This window comes from Labeo rohita, chromosome 21 (genome assembly GCF_022985175.1).
Source record: "Labeo rohita strain BAU-BD-2019 chromosome 21, IGBB_LRoh.1.0, whole genome shotgun sequence".
NCBI lineage: Eukaryota > Metazoa > Chordata > Actinopteri > Cypriniformes > Cyprinidae > Labeo > Labeo rohita.
The window spans coordinates 414325-437579 of record NC_066889.1 but is presented as its reverse complement, the minus strand read 5'-3'; the positions used below and the strand labels follow the sequence as shown (position 1 = coordinate 437579).

Here is a 23255-nt window from a genome sequence, read left to right as displayed (position 1 = left end):
AAATCCCCTTCGATGATACAATTCAGCCATACTAATAGGCAAAAATTACTTTAGATAAACTAACATTTGTGCTTCATTTTTTATAGCTGAAGAGTGATCTCCTGCATAAATGTACTTTTCTTTCAGCCTGAGGTAAGTTCATTTCACTTTTGGCATAAAAGGGCTTTTACATTAGAATTGTTTTATATTAAAAACAAAGAAGCAAGCCCTGCCTAGATTTTAAAAGTAACGCAAAAGTAACGTAACACATTAGTTTCAATAAAAGGTAACAAAGTAACGCAATTAGTTACTTTTCCAGGGAGTAATTGTAATGCATTACTTTTATAAGTAACTTTCCCCAACACTGTTCATCAAGATGCTGATCCAACATACTTTAAACATTTAAATGTCAGTTTTAATCCAAGTTCGATAAAAACTCAACATTGTATCAATGTCACCTTGCCCCAGCTACCTGGGAAGTGCCTTACTTACTGGTCGACTAAACGATACTACTGCTGCTTTCTCTTTCAAATTTTAAACACTCTGTGCATTTTAAAGCATATTAAATGCAACTGTTTTGTTATTTGGAGTGAAGTTCACTTAAGCTCTTGCAGGCTCTTCTTCACTCAAGTTGATGCATTTTCATCACCATTTGACATTTTCCTCTCGAACGCTGCAACTACTGTTTATAAAACACGCAGTAACTGTATCCAAAGCACAGCACTCAAATGCGAGACACGTGACTGGGTGTGTGTTGGAAACATGTAACTGTAACATTCTAACGCCACATTATTTCACACTGACTGTACAAGTTTGGCGGGGTGAACATCCATTAAACTCTACCAAATTAAACAGATTTTGATTTCAAACACAGTTTAGATTCAGTGTTCAAACTAAAAACATTAAAAACGTGGCTCAGATTTAGAGATTAAATGTACCAGACAAAATCATGACACTGACCAGTGGCTACACCTACAGGGAGTGGAAGCACCGCAAGTTGACCAATCAAAAGCAAGTATTTCCTCCGGCGTGTCTGATTGGTCGATAGGAGTTGCTCAGGTGCGCGGTGATTGGTGGAGCGCACTGAACGCGGCGTTCGAATTTGTTGTTGTCTCAGTAGCCGTTAGTGAGTTATGCAGGTGGACAGATGAGTTTAGGTTAGTTACAGTACTGTGTCCAGGTTAGATGTTCTAATTCTAACGTTAGTTTAGCTGTAGGTGTCACTTATATAACTGATATAAATACGTTTGGATTGTATTTTCCTCCGGAGGACATCATACGTGAAGGTACGAATATTTATGACACGAGTTTTTTCATATATGCGATGCTAACGTTAAGCTAACTTAGCTGCTGAGAGGAAAACAACTAAAGCTCATTAAAATAAACTGATATTCTGGCGAAATGTTGCTCATTTGTTCTTGTATTTTGTTGTTAGCTGTGTCATTATGTTTCACTGTTTAACAGTCAGCACTAAAACAGCGTCTTTGAGCTAACTTTAGCTTTAACCGACTGACTCGTGTTTAGTAACAACGTGCAAAAACAGTAGCGTTTATATTTTGAAATATTATTACAATGCAAAACAGCTGTTTCAATGTGAATATCTGTTAAACTGTCATTGATTTCTGTGATGTAAAGTTGAATTTTCAGCATCATTACTCCAGTCTTCAGTGTCACATGATCCTTCAGAAATCATTCTAATATACTGATTTGCTGCTCAAAAAACATTTCTGATAATTATTATTATTATTATTATTATTGTCAATATTTAAAACAGTTGAGTAATTTTTTCAGGATTCTTTGATGAATATAAAGATCCAAAAATCAGCATTTATCTGAAATAAAAAGGTTTTGTAACAAAAACTTTATACCATTCAAAAGCTTGGAGTCAGTATTATTATTATTATTATTTATTTATTTTTTTTTTGTGGAAAAAATTAAGATAGAAATTAATGTTTTTATTTAGCAAGGATGCTTTAAATTGATTTAAAAAAAAAAGTGAAAAAGTGGTGATAAAGACGTTTATAATAACAAAAAATTTCTACTCTAGGATAAATGCTGTTCTTCAAAGAAACCTGAAAAATCTCCTCTGCTGTTTTCAGCATAATAATAATAATTTATGTTTTTTGAGCAGCAAATCAGCATATTAGAATGATTTCTAAAGGATCATGTGACACTGAAGACTGGAGTAATGATGCTGGAAACAAATATTAATAAAATAAAATATTCTAATAGAAAATAGTTTTCTGTTTAAATAGGAAAAATATTTCAAAGTGTTAGTGATTTTACTGTATTTTTGGTTCAAATAAATGCAGGCTTGCTGAGCAGAAGAGACCTGTTTAAAAAGCATTAAAAATCTTTTGACTGGTAGTGTGCGTATGCTAATATTGCGTGTTTTTTCATGTGTAGGTGTGTGGTCATGGCTCTGGCGTCTCCATGTGGGATTCTGTCTGATGAGGAAGAGTGTGGAGCTGTTTTTGAGTCCACAGCTGCTGATATTGGAGCTCTCATGAGATCTCAGCGCTTTGTGTCTCCTCTGCCGGAGATCTCCGTCATCACTCCTGCTGCAGATTCCCGTACACCCACTCAAGAGGTATGACAGACTTCTGCTGTCAGATAGTGTGTTTGTGTTTGCAGGCACAGGTCTGGCATTGGTGATGCTGCTGTCAACAGTAACTTAAGAGCTGGAAAATCCAACGATTGACTCTTGAGTGCTATTCAAGTCCTTTTAATAATGCAGGAAATGTGGAATGCTTTAAAATACACATGCACAACATAATATGTCATGACATGTCATGTGGCAAGATGATTGTGCACTTATTTTTTAAAATTCATTAATATCTGTTGTTGTGTTAAACATTTCTGTGTGTATATTATTTAACCATAATTATCAAATGAAATGGTGAAATGTTGTTGCTGTTCGTTCAGTGGGCTCTTATGTCTCTGGTTATCACATTGCCCAAAGAAGCTCCCTCACAATTATTCTATTCATTAAAGACAGTTGTAAGTAATGTGATTTTCCTCCGGTCAACACAAACTGCTTGCTTAATGGTTAACACCTCAGGCGCTGTGATGTAATCTTTCATCTGTTTGCGCAGACAAAGCCTGATGTGAGTAGGAGAGGCAGCGCTGATGATGGATCAGACAAGTTGAAGGTTTTCCTGCGGATCCGTCCTCTTACTGAAGTGGAGAAGGAGCAGGGAGAGGAGCAGGTGAAGGAATTTGACACACTCACTTTTTTTTTTTTTTTTTTTTTTTTTTTTTTTTAATTAAGGAAGGGCTTGTTTGGCTAACAGTGGCTGTGCTGTATCTGCTCTTCAGGGTTGTGTGAATGTGCAGTCCGAGGACAGTCTGCTTCTGCGAGCGCCCAAAGACTCCCGCAACATGAAGAGTGCAGAGAGAGGAGTCGCTCAGAGCCTGCACAAGTTCACCTTCACAAAGGTACCGTGTCTGCCATGAAGGAATCTTTACTGTCGAGTTTCACCCTGGATGTGGCTTCACATGACTTTTCTCGTTTGTGCAGATTTTTGGACCGCAGACGTCTCAGCAGGAGGTGTATGATCACACCATACGGGAGATGGTGCGAGATGTTCTGCGTGGAGAAAACCGCCTCCTCTACACTTACGGTGTGACCAACTCAGGCAAAACCTACACCATACAGGGTACGATGGCAGTTTTGGCACTTTGGATTGATGCGTATGTTTCTGTACAGCTGCATGGGTTATTAACTTCTAGAGTTGCTTTGATTCAACAGGTGCAGGTGGAGAGGCGGGTCTGCTGCCGCGGGCGTTAGTCTCTGTGTTCCTGAAGCTGTCTGGACGGCTGTACTCCGCCATGGACCTCAAGCCTGTACTGAGCCAGGAGGTCCGTAAACTGGACGCCGGAGAGGTCCGTGCTGAAGAAATGCGTCGTGATGCTTTGCTGAAAGAGGTAAGCTGTTTTGTGTCATGGTTTCTCCATCGCCACAGAGAATGCGTTATATTGGACATTAGGCCTTGATATCAGATGTATAAGAAAAGAAAGATTTTGAGCAAATAGATTTGGTAATTCATATGCATCCATCCTCTTATTCATAGCAAGATGGCAGTGATGCACAAAGGAAGCAGGTCCATTGTGCATGTAAATAAATTCTCGAGGGCACAAAATCTCTTTTTTTTTTTTTTTTTTAAATTTTTAATTTTAGGGGCTCTGTATGTTGTCATTTTGAGAAAATTAATGGAAAATCCCTGAGTAAAATCAAACATTTAAAAATGATTGTACTATATACTAAATATAAAGCTGAAAGTAATGCTCTACGAACTATTTATGTTAAATTTGGTCTAAAAATGTACTGAAGGGTTTGGAAATTTGAGTTTGGAAAGTATAGAATTTTGAAATGGAAAATGTGTAGGAATCCTGAAAAATGTCTGAATGCATATTTTTCCAGAGTAAAAACACGAACAGTAATACTAATTAATCCTTTTTGTTCAGGATGAGAGCACAGGTGGACATCAGTCCAGGCTGCGAGCAGGTTTGTCCTGGGACAGCGGCATCAGCGGACTCTCGGCCACCAGTCACATCGCCACACAGCTGGAGGGTGAGGAACTCTTGACATCCGCCCTGAGCTACTGCACGCTGAAAACAATGGCAGAATTATTCACACTCAGCCCCGATTTTGGTTGAGTGAATACTGATATGTTAGGCTACTTAAAGAGACTGCAGTTCTGTTTATAAGAAGTGACAAATTCCAGCTTTATTTGTTGGATGTGTTTTAGGTTTTGAATGCAGAATTTTGGTAATCCTAATGTAAAACTACTTCTGAGTGGGTGTTTGTTTGTTCTCCAGACTCCGATGGCGTGTGTTTGGAGGCGAATGGCCTGTGTCTCAGCGGTGGGGAGGATCTCGAGGAGGGTGTGCAGTTCTCGGTCTGGGTCTCGTTTTATGAGATCTACAACGAGTTTCTTTACGATCTCCTGGACGCTCCGCCTTCACTTCAGTACCGCAAGAGAGCCACGCTACGCCTCAGCGATGACAAACATGGAAATCCTTACGTAAAGGGTAAGAATCACAGACAGAACAGAAATCACATTTTCAGTTATTTATTTAAATGTGTTAATTTCCTCTTGATTTTTGTATTTTTATTTATTTATTTTTTACATTTCTTTCAATTTGATGTTAAATCATTCATGTCCTTTCATTAGATCTGACCTGGATTCAGGTCCAAAGTGCAGAAGAGGCCTGGAAGGTGCTTAAAGTTGGACAACGCAACCAGAGTTTTGCCAGCACTCACCTCAACCAAAACTCCAGCCGCAGGTACTGCTGAACCTCATCACAGCCGTTATATCAGAGGAGGAGCATGAGTAGGGCCCTATGCTTCTGCGATGCAGAAAAACACAGACATGCGTATCTCTGTGTAAATGAACGGCACAGACATGCAGTTTTGTTTACTACTCGTACTGAAGCACGTGTGACGCTCACGGTGATTTCAGGGTCTCCCGTCTCACTAAATGAAGACATAAATACATGAACAACATCTCCAAAACTGCTCTGAGCATTTTACTGTTTCATGTGAGTAAAACTAGTGTCATATCATATGCACACAGAAATGTAAAGGGATTCACAGCAACCTGTTAAAATAAAAGTTTGGTTTAACTTCAAGACATTGTGCCCAGAAATATTGTTCAGCAGAATGTACATATTAGTACTACTACTACTACCACTATTACTGCTAAAATTATTAAAACGTTATTTTTTTTAAGGAATAATCACACTATATTACTTGCGTGATTTAACTTTAATAGTAAATCCCTTTCGAAATTCATGTTTTACTGTAATTGGATCTTCATTCAGGACTTTTTTCCAATCATTTAAACCGTTTAAATCCCTCATGTCTGAGCTTGTGTGCAGCGCCCACATCTCAAAATCCTATCAGCAACTGATACATGGAGCCAAACCCTTGTCCTACATTTTATTTTCATTTTTCATAATACTAAAGAAGAGACCTGTTGCTATTTCTGTTTTGTTGTGACTTTAAGGTGCCGTCACATTTACCATTGTTCTGAGAATTTGTCATTTCAGTGTGACTCCACGCAACTGGTAATTTTATGTGAGGACAAAATATAATATTAATGTATTTTCTTGCCATTTTCAGCCACAGTATCTTTACTATCCGTGTTCTACATGTCAAGCCACAAGCGGCGCTGGGACAGGTGACCAGAATCAGCGAGTAAGTCCGTCCACGTTACCGTTCACTTCTTCATAAGTGATATTTGTTGTAATTGCCATATTGGACCGAACTCTGAACTCGTTTTGTTCCGGCAGGCTGTCTGTGTGTGATTTGGCAGGATCTGAACGCTGTAAAGCCCAGCAGAACGGCGAGAGAATGAAAGAGGCAAACAACATCAACACCTCTCTGCTGACGCTGGGCCGCTGCATCACTGCTCTCAGACACAATCAGACCAACAAGTGAGTGTGACGCTGTTAGGAGCGTGAGGGTTCACTAGTGGCCAACAGTCGCCTGATCGATTTTATGCTGTCATCGCCACAGGTCTCGTCCTCCGCTGGTCGTTCCGTTCAGAGACAGCAAGTTAACCAGAGTCCTGCAGAGTTTCTTCTGCGGTCACGGGCGCTCCTGCATGGTGGTCAACATCAACCCCTGCGCCTCCACCTACGACGAGACGCTCCAAGCGCTCAAGTTCTCTGCCATCGCCACACAGGTAACAACATGACGAAACGATTTATCTGTCGTCTTCTGGACACAAAACAACATTCTCCGTTCACACGTATCTCTCCGTTCTGTCAGCTGGTGCACGGCCCGTGCAGTAAGACGCGTGTGGCCTACATCCTGTCGCTGCTTCGTGAGCAGCCAACGCACCCCAACGACACCACGTTACTGGAGGAGGATGAGGAAGAGAGTGACGAGGAAGGAGACATCACCATGTTTGATCCTGAAGTACATACCGTGTTATTTGATTCATCATAAGAGAGACCATACTGATTACAAATTACATGACAAATTGTAGTTAGTAGCTTAATTCATTACATTGGATTGGATTTTGACCTACCTCACATTGATTTAAATAGGATAAACTTGTACCATGTTGATATAAAATACAAATAAAAAGAAAATGTATTGCAATCATTATTAACAGTATTAAACATTATATGTGACCCTCAACAACAAAAGCAGTCTTAAGTAACACGGGTGTACTCTGTATTTGTAGGAATATCCAGCAATACATTGTATGGGTCAAAATTATTGATTCTTCTTTTATGCCAAAAATCATTAGGATATTAAGTAAAGATCATGTTCCATGAAGATATTTTGTAAATTTCATACCGTAAATATATCAAAACCTAATTTTTGATAGTAAAAGGTGATTTTCTCAATATTTAGATTTTTATTTTGCGCCCTCAGATTCCAGATTTTCAAATAGTTGCATTTCAGCCAAATATTGTCCTATCATAACAAACCATACACCAATGGAAAGCTTATTATTTATATTATATATTTCTATGTATATATTATATTATTTATTCAGCTTTCAGATGATGTATAAATCATTTTCCTTATGACTAGTTTTGTGGTCCAGGGTCACACATTAAGTCGAGATTGCCCAACTGGGGTTCATGAAGGAGCTGCAGGGGTTTCGTGAAATGATTGAATCTGGTTGCGTTATCCAGACTGCATGTAATCAGTTACTCTGTTAATGACTGTCTCAGAGACTTTACTTATCTTTCTCTAGCCCTCTCCTGTCGTGTAATCCGCTGTATTGTGTGTGCAGGCGCTGCTGAAGGCCATCGATGTTCTGAAGCGTGAGGTGCTGCGTCAGCGGCAGGAGAAAGAGGAGCTGGAGGCCATGGTTCGAGAGGAGGTCTGCACTGAGATGATGGAGGTCATCAACCGCATGCAGGATGACTTCAGGTACATGACTAGTGCTTCTGAGGATAAAGAAAAGAATCCATACATCTAGTATGTTGTTGTGGATCATGTGGATGTTTAAGTTCCTTTCCTTGTGCAGCGAGACTCTGGAAACCGAGAGGGATCTGATGGAGAAGAGATGCGAGAACAAAATTAACAACTTGAAGAACAGCCTGAAGAAATATTATAGTCAAGAGCTGGAGGTCAGTGATGTCATTTAAATGATGTACAAGTGATTATGTATTAAGCTGTGATCAAAGCTGAATTTTCACATGAATGTGCTGATTTGCTGCTCAACAAACATTTCTGATTATTAGCAATGTTGAAAACAGTTGTGCTGCACAATGTTTTTGTAAAAATCATTAAACATTTTATTTTTCATTTGCTGAATAAAGTTCATTTTTATTTATTTATTTTATTTATTTATTCTTAATACAACTGAACTGCTTTCAAAGCTCATGTTATTACTATGTACAGGTTGTAAATTTTTGACATTTGTGACCATTTTCTGTTTTTGTTTCGAAGGAGCGAGACGAGGAGATCCGGGAGCTCACTGCTGCTCTGAAGGAGAAGGAAGAGGGTCATATCGCTCCAGCTCCCATTTTCCCTCCTCTGAGTGATGCCAACGGCCCACGGCGCTCACGGCGTTTGGCTTCAACACACAGGCGAGACACGGATCACGAGAGCGTGGAGCTCATGCAGTGTAAAGCCGAGCTGGAGCAGTGCAAAGCTGAACTGGACCTGAAACAGACGGAACTGTGCCTGAAAACGCTTGGTAAGTTGGAAAAGGAGGAGGAATAACAAGATTCCTAGATCAAATCAACTGCATTTTTCTATAAATAAATGCACACTCTTTCAGAACTGAAGCGTTTCCAGGAGAACCAGTCGGTGACGGGCGCCACAGGAACCCTGACCACCACCGCTGAGCGCAAACTGCAGGAGGGACAGAGGGTCAGTGATTCTGCTTCTCACTGGATAGTATCTGCTAGTAGGGCTGGGCCGTACGTCACAGACAGAACACAATCATTCTGACTAAAATAGACACTTTGCTAAATGATTTCTCGTTAGAAAATAAATGTGCCATGAGTCAAATTTTGTATCTTTAAGTAAGTGTATTTTTATGATAACAAAAATGGGGTAATCAAAATAGCTTAGTACAGTTAATATGTGCTTTTGATTTTATCCCACTGAGTTTAGTGTATTAATAGTATTATTTTTGTTTTAGAAAGTGGTGTTACAATGTTTAAGTGTGATGTGATGGGGTTTTTTTTTTGCACATATAGCAGAGCACTATATGATGACATGTTTTCCCCCCTTTATTTAATATGAACTTTTTTTTGTTTTTTCATCCAAGTAGAAAAACTACTTCAAACATCTTCAGTAGTGATGGTTAAAGGAATTATGACATGGCCTGAAAAATGTTCAGACAGATGGCTTTTTTTTTTTTTTTGCCTTTAAACACTGAGTCTTATATTAATTACTCACTGTTAATTCATGTTTGTTCATCAGGGTTTATGCAGGTGTTCACATAATCCTTCCACAAATTAAGGCCTTGAAAGGTCATAAATTAAGGCATATGTCTTAAATTTGTAAAGTCATAGTATTAAATGTTGTGTGCACTGCAAAAAAATCAATGTTTCGCAGTACTTATGTCTTGTTTACCAGTACAGAATTCCTTAAATGAAGATACATGTACAGATCTGTCATTCTGGGAAACAAAAACTTGTTTTCCCTTTGAATTGAGTTGACTGAGGCCATTTGCAGATATTTGTTCTTGTTTTAATCATAAACTTACTTAATTCATTTTGATTAAGTTTCACAGAAAACATGATGAATTATCTTTCAAATTCTGCTTCTCCAGTACACGTATGTTGATTTCAGAATCTTTAGACTGAAAAAAAAAGAGATAGAAATACTGAAAGAACAGCACTTTTGCTGTGTGATCAGAAGCAACAGTAAATTATTATTATTTTTTTTTTCCTTCTTCTCCATTTTACAGAGTTTTGGAGCAGAGACATTCAAACCTTAGGCTATTTTCTTTTTTAAGTAATAGTGATAGGTTGAAAATTGTATTTTCAAACTGTGAATTGTTGCTAATACAAGACATACAAGTGTTCCTATTTTTTCATTTGGATTTTAAAAAGTAATTAAAGGAGAAGTTCATTTCCAGAACAACAGTTTACATATAATGTACTCACCCCCTTTGTCATCCAAGATGTTCTTGTTTTTCTGTCTTCAGTCATAAAGAAATTATGGTTTTTAAGGAAAACATTTCAGGATTTTTCTCCATATAATGGACTTCATTGGTGCCCCGATTTTGAACTTCCAAAATGTAGTTTAAATGCAGCTTCAAAGGCTCTAAATGATCCCAGCCGAGGAAGAAGGGTCTTATCTAGAGAAACGATCAGTCATTTTTTGCGAAAAAATTAAATTTGTATACTTTAAGCACAAAAGCTGGTGTAGCGCTAGCTCTGGGATGTGCGTCCACATCGCTACGTACTATTGAATCACGTCAAAAGGTCATGCGTGACTCACCACCTGACTTGCTGATTCTTTCCGACAGTGGAATAGATATGCTTCATTTGTGACAGCATTGAGATTCTTGCTCCGTTGGCAATGGTTGGCATTTTCCACATGTGCACCACCCTGTCTTATTTGAACGTGGTCTTGAGAGACTTGTTTCGCAGCAGCCTCTAAGTTCATCGTCTGCGTAATCTGGCTCAGAAAGGTAGAGTATGGTGAAAAACTCCATCTCATTTTCTCCTACAACTTCAGAATCGTCCGACATTGTTGTACCTTTTTGCTTGTAAACAGTGTTTGACTTGCTTGCATTTTCTTAGTGTTTGCGCATTCGCTTTGTAAACACTGGGTCTGTAGTTCCGCGTGACCTTTCGACGTGATTCAATAGTACGTAGCGTCGTGGACGTGCATCCCAGAGCCTGTGCTACACCAGCTTTTGTGCTTAAAAAGTATGCAAATTTTAATTTAAAAAAAAAATTAAAAATGACAGATTGTTTCTCTAGATAAGACCCTGGGATCATTTAGAGCCTTTGAAGCTGCATTTAAACTACATTTTGGAAGTTCAAACTCAGGGCACCATATCAGTCCATTATATGGAGAAAAATCCTGAAATGTTTTTCTTAAAAACCATCATTTCTTCACGACTGAAGAAAGAAAGACAGGAACATCTTGGACGACAAGGGGGTGAGTACATTATTTGTACATTGTTGTTCTGGAAGTGGACTTCTCCTTTAATGTACATTCCTGAACCCCTGACAGGATGTAAATGTTTGTCACTAACTGATGAGTGTTTGTGTGGAAGATGAAGATCCTCCTGTTTGTTCCTCCAGGGGGCACTTGATGGCACAGAGTCAAATCCTTCACCATTGATTATTGACATGATTTGCAATAATAAACATAGTTTTATGTCATATATTAAAAGCGAAGTGCAGGAAGTCATATGGGACTCTGTTTGTATGTTGTGCAGAACCTGAAGCAGCTGCGGACGGAGCTCCAGCTGTTGGGCGTGAAGCTGCAGTCTGGAGAACGAGCGTGCTGCCGCAACACCGACGGAGAGAAACTCCGAAACGCGCTCTCCTCCGCAGACAGCAAACTCGTCAAACAGGTAACAACACGAGTACACCCCAACAATCACACCACGCTCACATCAGTTCAGCCAAACGTGTCAGTTCATATACGCGAGTTTGTTTTATAGCATTTTAATGCACTCGCGTCAGATGGTTCTTTGCCTCCACAGAGTGCGTTAATTCGTAGTCGTGGACTATCCCTTGCATAATAAAATGGAAAATAGCATTTATTTTTAGCTATGACTGATATTGAATTTCTATCAGGATGCATAGTTAGTCTGTACCACACCAACATCTCTTCTTCTGTGTCTCTTCCTGTATTCTCTCTTTAATTCCTTTCACACTGTTTTAGATTGAACACATTCACTAACAAAATATGAGAATGATGCACAAGATTCACATGCATCCTTTCCTCTAAACCACAAATGCTCTGATTCAGCATTAATATGCTCTGTTATTCTAAACCCTCTTCTTTTCTCATCTAATCTAATCGGTGTGATTTCAGAAGAACTAAATTAACCGTTTAATTTTCCCTCTGGCCTGTCTTAACCCTGTTGGCCGCCCTCTCCCTTCCGTTTGCTGTGTCTGTAGGATCAGATGCTGGTGGAGCTGCACACCAGTCTCCAGCTGGTCAAAGCAGACCTGCGCAGGAAAGACGAGCTCCTGGCGCAGCTACAGAGCAGCCAGCCTCCTCCGGCGCCCGCCGCGCCCGGCTCCTGCAAGAAGAGGGGCTGCGGGGTGGCCGTGGCATACGTGGAGAACCAGCCTCCTGAGAAACGACGCTTCTTCCACTCAATCTTCCCGTCCCGCACGCCCTCGAGACAGACCCGGCAGCGGCCCGACGCCGGCACGCCGTACGCCCGCGTGTTACGCTCACGCCAGCCGTCCCCGCCGTCCACTCCCATACAGCTCCGATTCAAATATTAGGAGCTCAACAGCGTCCTCTGACAACCAAGAGCTTTTATACCTTGCAGTTTTTATATTTCTGTCTTTAACATAATCAGGTGGCTGTTTGACATGCAAATGGGCCTTATTTTATGGGAATTTTTTACATTTTATATAGGGGTTCAGTTTTGTGTTCAAGGGTTTCTATTGAGAGACTCATTTAAAATGAACATTTAAAACCTACTTTATTTTCTCTAGGTGCTGTTTTTTGTATATTGCAAAAACCAAAACAAGAGCAATAGTAACCTGCATTCCAGTTGTTCCTCAAATGTATTTTATACATAAATCTGAGCATTCTAATTCATCTTAAAATCTTTAATGGTTGCTGCTTTATCTGTTTGAAAGTGAGATTGTTTAAGAATTCAGTGTTATTGTCACCAGATACACACGTGTAAATCTTTTTCTTTTAGCCTGTTTGTAAGTGGCCAGTTGCTGATTTCATCACTGCGTCGGCTGCTCTTTTGCACATTTTGCATGAGTTTGTGAAAGGTTGGTGTGGTTAGAGATGTTTGTTTGTCTGTCACTTTTGAATGTCTTTCCACTGTATATTCAAGCCTAAAATGGGTGCGTTTTGTAATAAAACACTCAACTGTCAATGTTTCATGAGTTTATTTGACATAACAGGCACTATTGTCTGTACAAACAGTTATTTACAGTTTGGCATATGTGAAAGACATGAAGATGCTTTCCTCAGTATCCAAATTAAATGAGGTTAATCAGTGATTCTCAACTCCAGACCTTGGGGTCCACTGCTCTGCACTCCCTCATTTAACACACCTGATTCAGATCATCAGCTCGTTAGGAGAGACATCCATCAACTGCACTGAGCGTCTCAGATTCAGAAACACAGAAAATGTGCAGAGCAGTGGGCCCCAAAGACTGGAGTTGAGAACCACTGGTGTAAATGGGAAGATGGTGTCTCAGGTGTGTCAGGGTGTGACGGAGGACAGGTCGAGCGGAGACACTCTCCTGACGGGTGTGGTGTTGTTGGACAGCGGGTTGAAGACGCAGGGTAAAGACAGGTCTGTCGACGAAGGCTCTCCTTGCTCCCGCACCGCAGAGATCTGTCTCAACAAAGCCTTGCCTTCCTCTCGTGCCTGAAAGGCAATTAGCAAACGAGTCTGACAGGTTACAATACTAATTACACGACTTTTTGTTCTATGGTGCAAAAATTCTATCCAACAGCTACAAGGAAGAAATAAATGGCCGGAAATAGACATTTACTGAACTAATGCAAGTTTTAATTTTTTTTTAATTCTTTCTCTAAATATGGGTGTCAGTAGTTTTTGCTGTACACTGTAAAAAACAATTTGTTGAGTCATCTTAAAATAATTTGTTACCTGGCTGCCTTAAAATTTTAAGTTCAGTCAACTCAAAAAAAGTTTATTCAGCTTGAAATGTTAAATTATACTAAGTGAAAACTTGGATATTTGAGTTGAATCAATTTAAAATTAAGGCAGCTGGGTTACTCACCCATTTGTTAAGTTTAGCGAACACAAATATCTAAGTTGTTACTTAGTACAACTTAACATTTCAAGTTGACTAAACTTATTTGAGTCGACTGAACTTAAAATTAAGGCAGCAGGGTAACAAATTATTTTAAGCTGACTCAACAAATTGTGTTTTTTATTTTTTACAGTGTAGGTGGCTGATCATGCCACTTCTGATCTGAACACATTCAAACACAACAGGCCTTTGTTCTGATTTTAAGCTAGCGGTCTAAGATATGCTAACGTGTTAATAACATACTAGGTTCTAAAAAAAAAAAAAGTTGCCAGCAACTTCTAGAAACATACTACCAACATGTTAACGACATACAAATATCAACTTGTTGCTAACAATCTTAAAACATACCAGCTATTGAAAAAAAGGTTAAAACATGTTTACAGTTTTATAACATTAACAACACCATCAACTAATAGAAAAATACTAAAACATGCTAGAAACATGCTGAATTCTACATACTTCCTAAAACATGCTACCAATGTGCTAACATCTAAAACATGTTATTCTTAAAACATACCAGCTACTTCTAAAAAAAAAAAAAAAAAAAAAAAACTGCTAGAAAACATGCTAAAATATGTTTGCAACATGCAATCAACTTAAAAAAAAACATGCTGAATTCTACACACATCCTAAAACATGCTAGCAATGTGCTAAAATATGCTACCACATGTAACAATGTTAAAACATGCTAGCAATGTGTACTTATGCTAGCCAAATTTTTTAAAAATGTCAACAAAATAACCTATGCTAGTCAATTGTTAAAACATGCTAGCAGCATACTGTCAACTTCTAAAAACATGCTAACATCTAACCACTAAAATTTGTTAATTTTCAAACATAGCAGCTACTTCTTAAAAAGCAAACACACATGCTAACATGTTAAAACCTGCTAGAAACATGCTTAAACATGTTTGCAACATATTATCAACATTTAAAAAAAAACATGCTACCAACATTAATCTAAATGTTTGAGCATGGTAAAAAGTTGCAACAACACACTAAAACATGCTAGAAATGTTAACAACCTTCAACTATATGCCAAAAACGTAGTTATTCAACAAATTTTACTAGTTCATCAGAAATAATATGTATAATCAGGGTGCACAAGTTTTTTAGCCTGGTTCCCATAAGAGTACCTGGAGATTTCTAAAACATTTAATTAATAATAATCATAATTATATAACTGGACTTTATTTATTTAGTTTTTTAATACTATTATGTCTTAAAGTAAAAGGAGTATTAAATAAAACTACAATTACTTTATAGTAAACAAAAATAAAATGATAATATTTACTTGTTTGTGTGAATTTTCATCATTTTCAAACCTAAATTAGCCTGTTTTTATTTTGGCAGGTTGCCAGCAAGCAAGTATACACACTCCTGCCGGGTTTAGCGCTTCGTATTAAAGAGCGTCAATGAATGTTTTGAAAACAGCAGCAAATAGCCTAGAATTATGCTTTCAGTTCAAATGGAAATCTTACTGCAGTAGTTGTGATTGGATTGACCAAGGGAAACTCACGTCATTATAATCGCAGCAGCGCTGAGCGCAGAGAGACGCCTCGTCATACAGCTTGTTCTTGAAGTAGTACTGGCCCAGATACCGCAGCGCTGTGCTCACCTCCGCATGCTCCAACTGCTCCTGAAATCACACACACACGCGCCTTTAATCATCACATCACATTAATCATTCACATCTTCATCCTACTGTGCATGTGCAGAATTCAGTCAGCATCATTCTGCAAAATGTAACAATCTAACCAATGTGAGCAGAGAGAACAGTGAAGCCCCGCCCACATTATACCCTACAGAACATTCACTAGGACACGTCCAAAGAAGTAAATCAAAAGAGAAGCTGTCCATGAGATTCACTTACACCACATGAGAAGATATCCTGGATGTAGATGATGTAGCACTGCGCAGCGTCGTCAGATTCATTCAGCTGCTCGTGAAGCCTAAAAACAAACACACACTTTCACTGAAACGGCAGCATCATCATCAGACACACCTACACCAACACACTCCTGAAGAAAACCTCACTCACTTCGCCAGCTTCAGAAGAGCCATCCTCTCCACATCACCGACCGAATACGCCCTCCAGTAACACTGAACCATCAGAGCACACCGTCATCAGCATCACAACACACATTCACATGCTGGAGGAAATGATCAGTTTCAGTGCTGAAGAGTCGCTGTTTACCTTTTTGGCCTCCACTTGCTGAGACAGTTTCTCGTAACATTCACCGAGAGCGACGAGCATCCGCGAGTCATTAGGTCTGAAATAAACACAAACTTATAGTGTAAGTCAGCTTGTACTGAAGAACAGACTGAATGAAGCTCATGACATGTTCACCTGAGCTGATGGGCCTTCCTGTAGTAGTAGAGCGAGTAGAAAGGCATTTTGAGGATCTCGTAGGTCTGTCCGAGTCCATACCAGGCCCGGTAGTCCCTTTTGTTCACTTCAATTGCATGTCTAAGTGGAATAAAGTATCACATGCATTTATTTAAATGAATGATTTTTGTTTATTTACTTTATGTATATTTGATCTTATTTTGTAAGGGTATTAATGTAGCCAGTGTTGGGGAAAGTTACTTTTAAAAGTAACGCATTACAGTATTGAGTTACAAAAGTAACTAATTACATTACTTGGTTACTTTTTATGGGAAGTAATGTGTTACGTTACTTTTGCGTTACTTTTCAAATCTGGGCAGGGCTTGCTTGTTTGTTTTTAATAAAAAAAGAGTTATATTTTTGGCAAATGTAAAAGCCTTTTCACACCAAAAGCCTCAGGCTTTGAGAAAAGTAAATTCACATCTGTACAGTAGAACACAGAAGAAAAAATAACTCTTCAGAAATAAAAAAAAAAAAAAAGAAAGAAAGAAAACAAATGTTAGATTATCTTGAGTAATTTTTGCTTATTAGTATAGCTGAATTGGATCATCAAAGGTCGGCAGCAAAGACATCGGTTAATAAAATGGGATTAAATACATAAAGGATATTTGTATTATTTAACATATATTCTAAGCTTGATTTCACTGTTTTTATTCATTTTGAGGAATACTGAATCTGTTTTTTGTGAGTGAGATGAATTAATGCATGTTCACATTTATTCTAGAACTAACATCTTACTCCCGATTTCTCTCAGCATGGGGACAGGAGAACTTTTAATCAGTAAATGGGAGGAACTGGCGTTACTTATTCGAAAAAAAGTAACTCAGATATTTTCTTGTCAATTAAAAAGTAATGCGTTACTTTACTAGTTACTTGGAAAAAGTAATAATATTGCGTTACTTGTGATGTGTTACCCACAACACTGAATGTGGAACTTCTTAATGTGAATACAGAACTTCACTATGACTTCCTAGTCCAAAACAAACAAACAAACAAACACCTCTGGTCTGACACTTTTGTTTTAATCAGGAAATGGAGGAGAGCACGCAAGATATTTTTATTTGTGTGAGTGACGCATGAAACATCCCACAAGTAATCTAGAGCAATAATGCAATGCAAATGTTCGCTTGACTTCTGGTGTTCTCACGACAATAGTGCAGCAGTACTGAGTTGCTTCAAATAAAATGTAATGTGATAAATAGGCTGTGCAAAACCTTAGGCCACTTAATAACGCTGACTGAATGCAACATAAAATTGATTTGACTGGCTTTATGAACCTTAACACTGCAAACACAGGAGCAACTCATCACAAAAAAGACTGTGATGCGCTGTGCTGCTGTAGATGAGCCGAGTACCTGTAGGCCTGAATGGCAGCGGATGTGTTCTTCATCTCCATGTACTCATGACCCATGAGGGTCCAGGCCCCCAGACAGCGTGGATTCAGCTTCAGAGCCCGCTGGAAATACAGCGCCGCTTTCTCGTGCTGAGACCGCAGACTGTAGTAGTTACCTGTGAGCGGAAAACACCACAAACACTATTCACAACAGAATTCACGGCTCATGCCGTTTGTTTCCAAAGATAAACTATTATAGACTTCCTCAACAAACTGGTTTTTCAAGCTTTGCTATTTTTTTTTCTTACATCCCTGTTAAAGAAATCAAGCATCTGCTTAACTGGAAGGCAGATTCTGAGCACACGCACTTCCACAGTAAAATTATTCAACAACCACCTGTTCGGATTTACTACCATAATGCCACTGAACCGGGCTGATGACTATCACCACCGCTTCAGATTCCCACTTAAAACTCTAAGCCTCTTCAGTCATAACAGACTGAAAAACTTTACATTTTGAATTTTAAAATGTTCTGTTTCATCAGAATTGCATGACAGTTGGTGACGTGTGTTGCATTAGCTGTGTGAACACAAAAAACATGCACGTGATTCAGACGTGTTCAAAAAGTAACACTTGGTACCTCCTTCGTCAAAAATGACTGTGGAAAAAAAGAATAGCTCATAAATGTTGTAAAAGCATCACGTAGTATAAAATCCCCTCAAAATTCCAAATACTACTTTAAAAATATTATTGAATAAAAATGAGTTACACTGATTTTCTTGAAAGAAAAAAAAAGTTACATTTTAAAGCTTCGGTCGCTTTAGACCATGAAGGTCCCAGATGTGACCCAAAAATGGCCCAGCGGGTTCAGAATCAGACAGGAACAGGCTGACAGATGTGTACAGCGATTCACCACAGTTCATTCAGAGTTCATTCATATCAAACCATCTCCGTTCTGTTTGGTTTCGCTTCCTCACCTATGACGCAGCACGTCTCCACTCTGTACTTATCGATCTCCACCAGATTGTGTGCCAGGTAACTGAGCTCCGGCTTCATGCTCTGATAACAGACAAACAAGAGATTCTTAACAGAATATTACAGACTAAAACTGGATGTCAGTGCTGTGCCAGATGTTTGTTTAATGTAATATGAGCAGATAATCTGTCATTATTTTACTTGAATATCTGTCCCAGAAACCAATATGCTTCTGATGTTGTGCAAGATCTCAGTCCAATCCTCCTTAAACCCAAAGCTATTTCACTGGCGGAGACAGCTGTTTACAACCTATTCTTCACCCGATAAATCAATCAGCTGAATATGACACTTCACGTCTTCTAAATCACAGAAGCTAAACATGGTTACATTTAAATGAAGGTAAAGTCAAGTTTGTCTTTTCAATTAGTCTTTAAGTAAATGACACACAAAAGTTTCTGTATCTGCTGTGTTTTAATGTTTGTGTGTTGAACACTGCAGATGTGAATAAAAGCTTGAATTAAATCTGCTCATCATCATATCTCTTCATAAGACTTGGATTATTCATATGGACTGGTTTGACAATGTCTTTATGACTTTATTGGAGCTTCTTTTTTTTGGTAAGTTTTGGTTACTAGAACAGACACCTTTCTTCACTAAAAATATCTTGTGTTTTAAAGATGATCTAAGATCTAAAGGGCTTGGAATGACATAAGGGGGATAAACTGATGACTACTAGCTCAGTCATCCATCCACTGAGGAAGGATGACTGGATCTTGCAAGGCAGTTTTTATAGTTGCAATGACACAGAAGCAGAGACAGATCGTATACATATCTTTCATATGGATCTCTAACAGATCATCTTAAATAAAATGAAATGAAATGTGGGCGCCGGCAGCTCTCACCCGCACATACAGCAGGTTGGAGAAGGTGTCCATGTTTTCGATGCGAAAAGGATCCTGTTCCCGGAGCTCATTAAACAGATATAAGGCTTGATCAATATCTGAAGAAAGAAAAATCATTATGAAACAAATAATAATATCCTTTTTTTTTATACACTTATAGCCACAGATTTCACAGATGAGGCTTAAGCCCAGACTTAAATGCATGTTTGAGCTGTCTTAACTGAACACAGCTTGCATCCTAAAATATGTCAGTGCCATTGATTTGTATCAAGATGCACACCAGGAATGATTCATTCTAAGGCATCTGTTTAAAAAAAACTACTTAAATGTCCTAATTTGTCTGGGAAAATACAAAACTGATTTTCATTAAATTACGCATTACATTAAAATCATACAGCAATGTTACATGATATTTTTACTTCAATGATTTTAAAACCTTGGAAAAAGATTAAATGTAACCATAAACAAATTAGTGTGTGCATAAAAGAACTCCCTGATTTAGGTTTACATGTATGTATAGATGTATTTATGTATGCATTTTAATGTATGTTGTTACGTTCCCATTTTATGTCTAGGGAGGGAAGGTTACACAACAGAATAAAAGTTGGTGTTGTTACAATGTTGTTATTGTTGATGAGTTCACCCAGCAAAATTCTGAACAACTAGGTTGTAATGCCAATAAATAAATAATATGTGACCCAGGACACCAAAACCAGTCATAAGGGTCAATTTTTGAACTGAAAGTTGAATAAATAAACTTTCCATTGATGTATGGTTTGTTAGGATAGGACAATATTTGGCCAAGATACAACAAATCTGGGATCTGAGGGTGGAACAAAATCAAAATATTGAGAAAATCACCGTTAAAGTTGTCCAAATTAAGTCCTTAGCCATGGATATTACTAATCCAGAATTAAGTTTTGATATATTTACAGTAGGAATTTTACAAAATATCTTCATGGAACATCATCTTTATTTAATTTCCTAATGATTTTTGGCATAAAAGAAAAATCGATCATTTTGACCCATACAATGTATTGTTGGCTATTGCTACAAATATATCCCAGCAACTTAAAACTGGTTTTGTGGTCCTGGGTCACACATGTGGCACAAACATCACTCACCTCGTATGTTATGGTAAGCCACGGCTATCTGAGAGATGATGTATGTGCTCTTGGCAAAGCCCGCTTCCATGAGGCTCTGGTACTTCTGCAGCGCCTCTTTGATCATCTGCAGCTCCGTGTACATGTGCGCCATGAAGAAATCCCTCACCCAGCAGTCTGGCAGAGACAGGGACTTCAGCTGGGAAACGCACAAAACAGTTTGAGTTTCTGTTTCGACATGCGCTGGATGAAGCACATACGATGAAAGACGTACCATTTCAATGTTGGTGATGAGATTGCAGAGCTCCAGCCACGATCCCCAGTGCAGCGGCAGAGCGTGAGTCGCAGCCACGAAGATCTCCACCGCCTCCTTCAGCAAATCCAGCTTACGAAGAACCACCCCATAACTGGCGTGAATGAAGGATGATAATTCATTCTAAACTCATTTTTTGGGGTTACAACCCACCATTTGAGAACTAACTTGATACATACAGATAGAGCGCGAATCCATCCAGCTCTCCAGCGCTGTGTTTTTTGCTCAGCTCCACTCGAAGTTCTCGCAGCGCCTCGTTTCGTACCTGACCCTTCTCCAGAGGACCTGCAACCAAACACGTGTAGTATAACGGGAGCAGCGGAAGCTGGAAATGCCGTTTGAAATGAAGCGCTTACTCTTACCCAGGCTGTCGACCGTCTCGTCATCTTTCTTCTTTTCGCCTGACTGAGAGAATAAAGAAGAATGTTGTTTTTGTTCACATTTCATTTCCAAAGAGAAGGGATCTGAAATATTCACATAAAAACAAGAACGAAACATCTTACTAGGTAGCGTGAATACATATACAGAAAATATGCTTTCTGACTCCGGCAGCCACGAAGAAAATACGCAGCTCGATCGTATTCCTTCAGATCAAAATATGATTTGGCCAGACAAAGAGCATCCAGATCCTGGGCGTCCTCCTGGAGGAAAGAATAAGGCGGTCAGTGGATCCATCTACACCGGAAAAACCGCTGACTATGGCTAAAATAAATCATATAATCACATGCATCCAAGAGATGCATGCGAGGAGGTTTACGACTCCAGACTGACCTCGGTGAGCTCCGGCGATGGAGGGATCTCATTCAGAGGAAGTGGATCCAAAGAAAAGGCCAGTTCAGATGCCCTGAAACACAAATGACAGGTTTATTGCCTTTTTAGACTGGGATATAAAACCTATATGCATTTGCATCTATACATATAAATCCTCACTTACTGCATATTCAATACTATTCCTATTTGTTCTGTTCACTGAAAGATTCTCCAAAACAAATTCCACATATTTAACATTTTCAGAAGACACAGTCTAATGTAAAGTTCAGCCAGTAAATGAACATTTACACAGTAAATCAAAAAAATACCATACAATATAAAACATGACATAAACACAGTGTTAAACAGTGAGGGACAAATGGGAATATGATGAGTATATTTCCTTATGTTCTCGTGCTGTTTCACGCTAGGACTGAATGAGTGTCGTATTTATATTCCAGTGATTTTACACGGTTCTCCAAAATAAGAACACAGCCTACATTACTTTAAAATGTACAACTGTGTTAAAACGGTGTCAGACAGCATGATAATGTCGTGGTAGTGTTAGTGTATGATACTCCAGACAGCTCACTAGGTTTTAAACACAGCTCTGATCTCTGTTTATTTCATTACGTTAGCTGTCATGCTAACTGACTGTCACCCAAAAAGGCGTGCAATGAAATAACTGGCTGTATTCCTGGCATGTGTTAAATTATTATCATAAGCACTTTTACCATTTCACACTGTGGACGAGTCCTCTTTCCTTACACTGCGCTATAACAGAAATAAGTTGTTTTTTAATTTGAACCAAGTCGCCGAACTCACTGCTGCGGGTAGCCGCCATTTTTCATAAATACGTCATGCCGACGTCACCCGAGCGCAAGAGCTGATTGGTCAAACCGCTGCCTCCAAGAAAACCGTAATTCATACATTTCCAGTACTTTGTAGTTTGAAATTGCAAGGAACTGTTGCAGCGGCTCATCTGAGAAACGTTATTTAGAAATGTATTTTAATCCATTTAATATTTCTTACGATGGAATCCCATGCATATGAGAATCGGTGATTTGAAAACTAATTATAATTTTTAATTTAATTTCACTTTTACATTACTTACTGTGTTAAAACTTACATGGGCGATGCAATGCCTGTTTTCTAGAGTGAATATGTATATTATAATAACACAGTACAATAGTACATTTTATTTATAAAATAGGCCTACCTATGAAAATAGACTTTTTGTTTGTTTGTTTATTTGAATTGCCCTCTTCCTGTCATTCCAAATCAACACCATCTGTGGCCAAATCTGCATTCAGATTTGCATATTTGTCAGACACCTTTATCCAAAGGCAGCCATTTAGAGAGCTTTAAGTTACCGAGATGACTGGATTCTTTTTTACTCTGCCTTAAACGTTCAGTCTGTTGTTAATTATCATCACCAAGCCCATTGTTTTGCCCTCCAGGAAGTGGAGCATAATTGCTCACAGATGAGGCTGGTCAGTTTCTGTATGAATAAATGTCACTGTCACATCACGGGAACCTTGGATCCATTGCTTTGTATGTGAATACAGGCCTGCTG

At 38.7% G+C, this 23255-nt stretch overlaps 2 protein-coding genes across 2 annotated transcripts; one reads left to right on the top strand and one right to left on the bottom strand.

The window, feature by feature from the left end:
- The first annotated feature begins 1089 nt into the window (after positions 1 to 1089).
- Positions 1090 to 13004, top strand: kif20a (kinesin family member 20A). The gene is made up of 19 exons (XM_051092527.1): positions 1090 to 1265; positions 2386 to 2569; positions 3075 to 3188; positions 3298 to 3417; positions 3500 to 3638; positions 3731 to 3906; positions 4447 to 4552; positions 4801 to 5013; positions 5157 to 5268; positions 6107 to 6181; positions 6277 to 6420; positions 6503 to 6671; positions 6758 to 6907; positions 7740 to 7879; positions 7977 to 8079; positions 8402 to 8651; positions 8736 to 8827; positions 11364 to 11501; positions 12055 to 13004. Exons 2-19 carry the CDS (start codon positions 2396 to 2398, stop codon positions 12388 to 12390), a joined length of 2751 nt encoding a protein of 916 aa, XP_050948484.1. The 5' UTR covers positions 1090 to 1265; positions 2386 to 2395; the 3' UTR covers positions 12391 to 13004.
- cdc23 (CDC23 (cell division cycle 23, yeast, homolog)) lies at positions 13001 to 22559 on the bottom strand. Its single transcript, XM_051092528.1, has 16 exons — positions 22414 to 22559; positions 21701 to 21773; positions 21433 to 21570; positions 21292 to 21334; positions 21109 to 21214; positions 20891 to 21023; positions 20638 to 20815; positions 19514 to 19611; positions 18614 to 18695; positions 17659 to 17812; positions 16265 to 16384; positions 16112 to 16187; positions 15956 to 16017; positions 15788 to 15866; positions 15434 to 15553; positions 13001 to 13505 (listed from the first exon to the last, which is right to left on the bottom strand). Exons 1-16 carry the CDS (start codon positions 22521 to 22523, stop codon positions 13338 to 13340), a joined length of 1740 nt encoding a protein of 579 aa, XP_050948485.1. The 5' UTR covers positions 22524 to 22559; the 3' UTR covers positions 13001 to 13337.
- Positions 22560 to 23255: the final 696 nt, after the last annotated feature.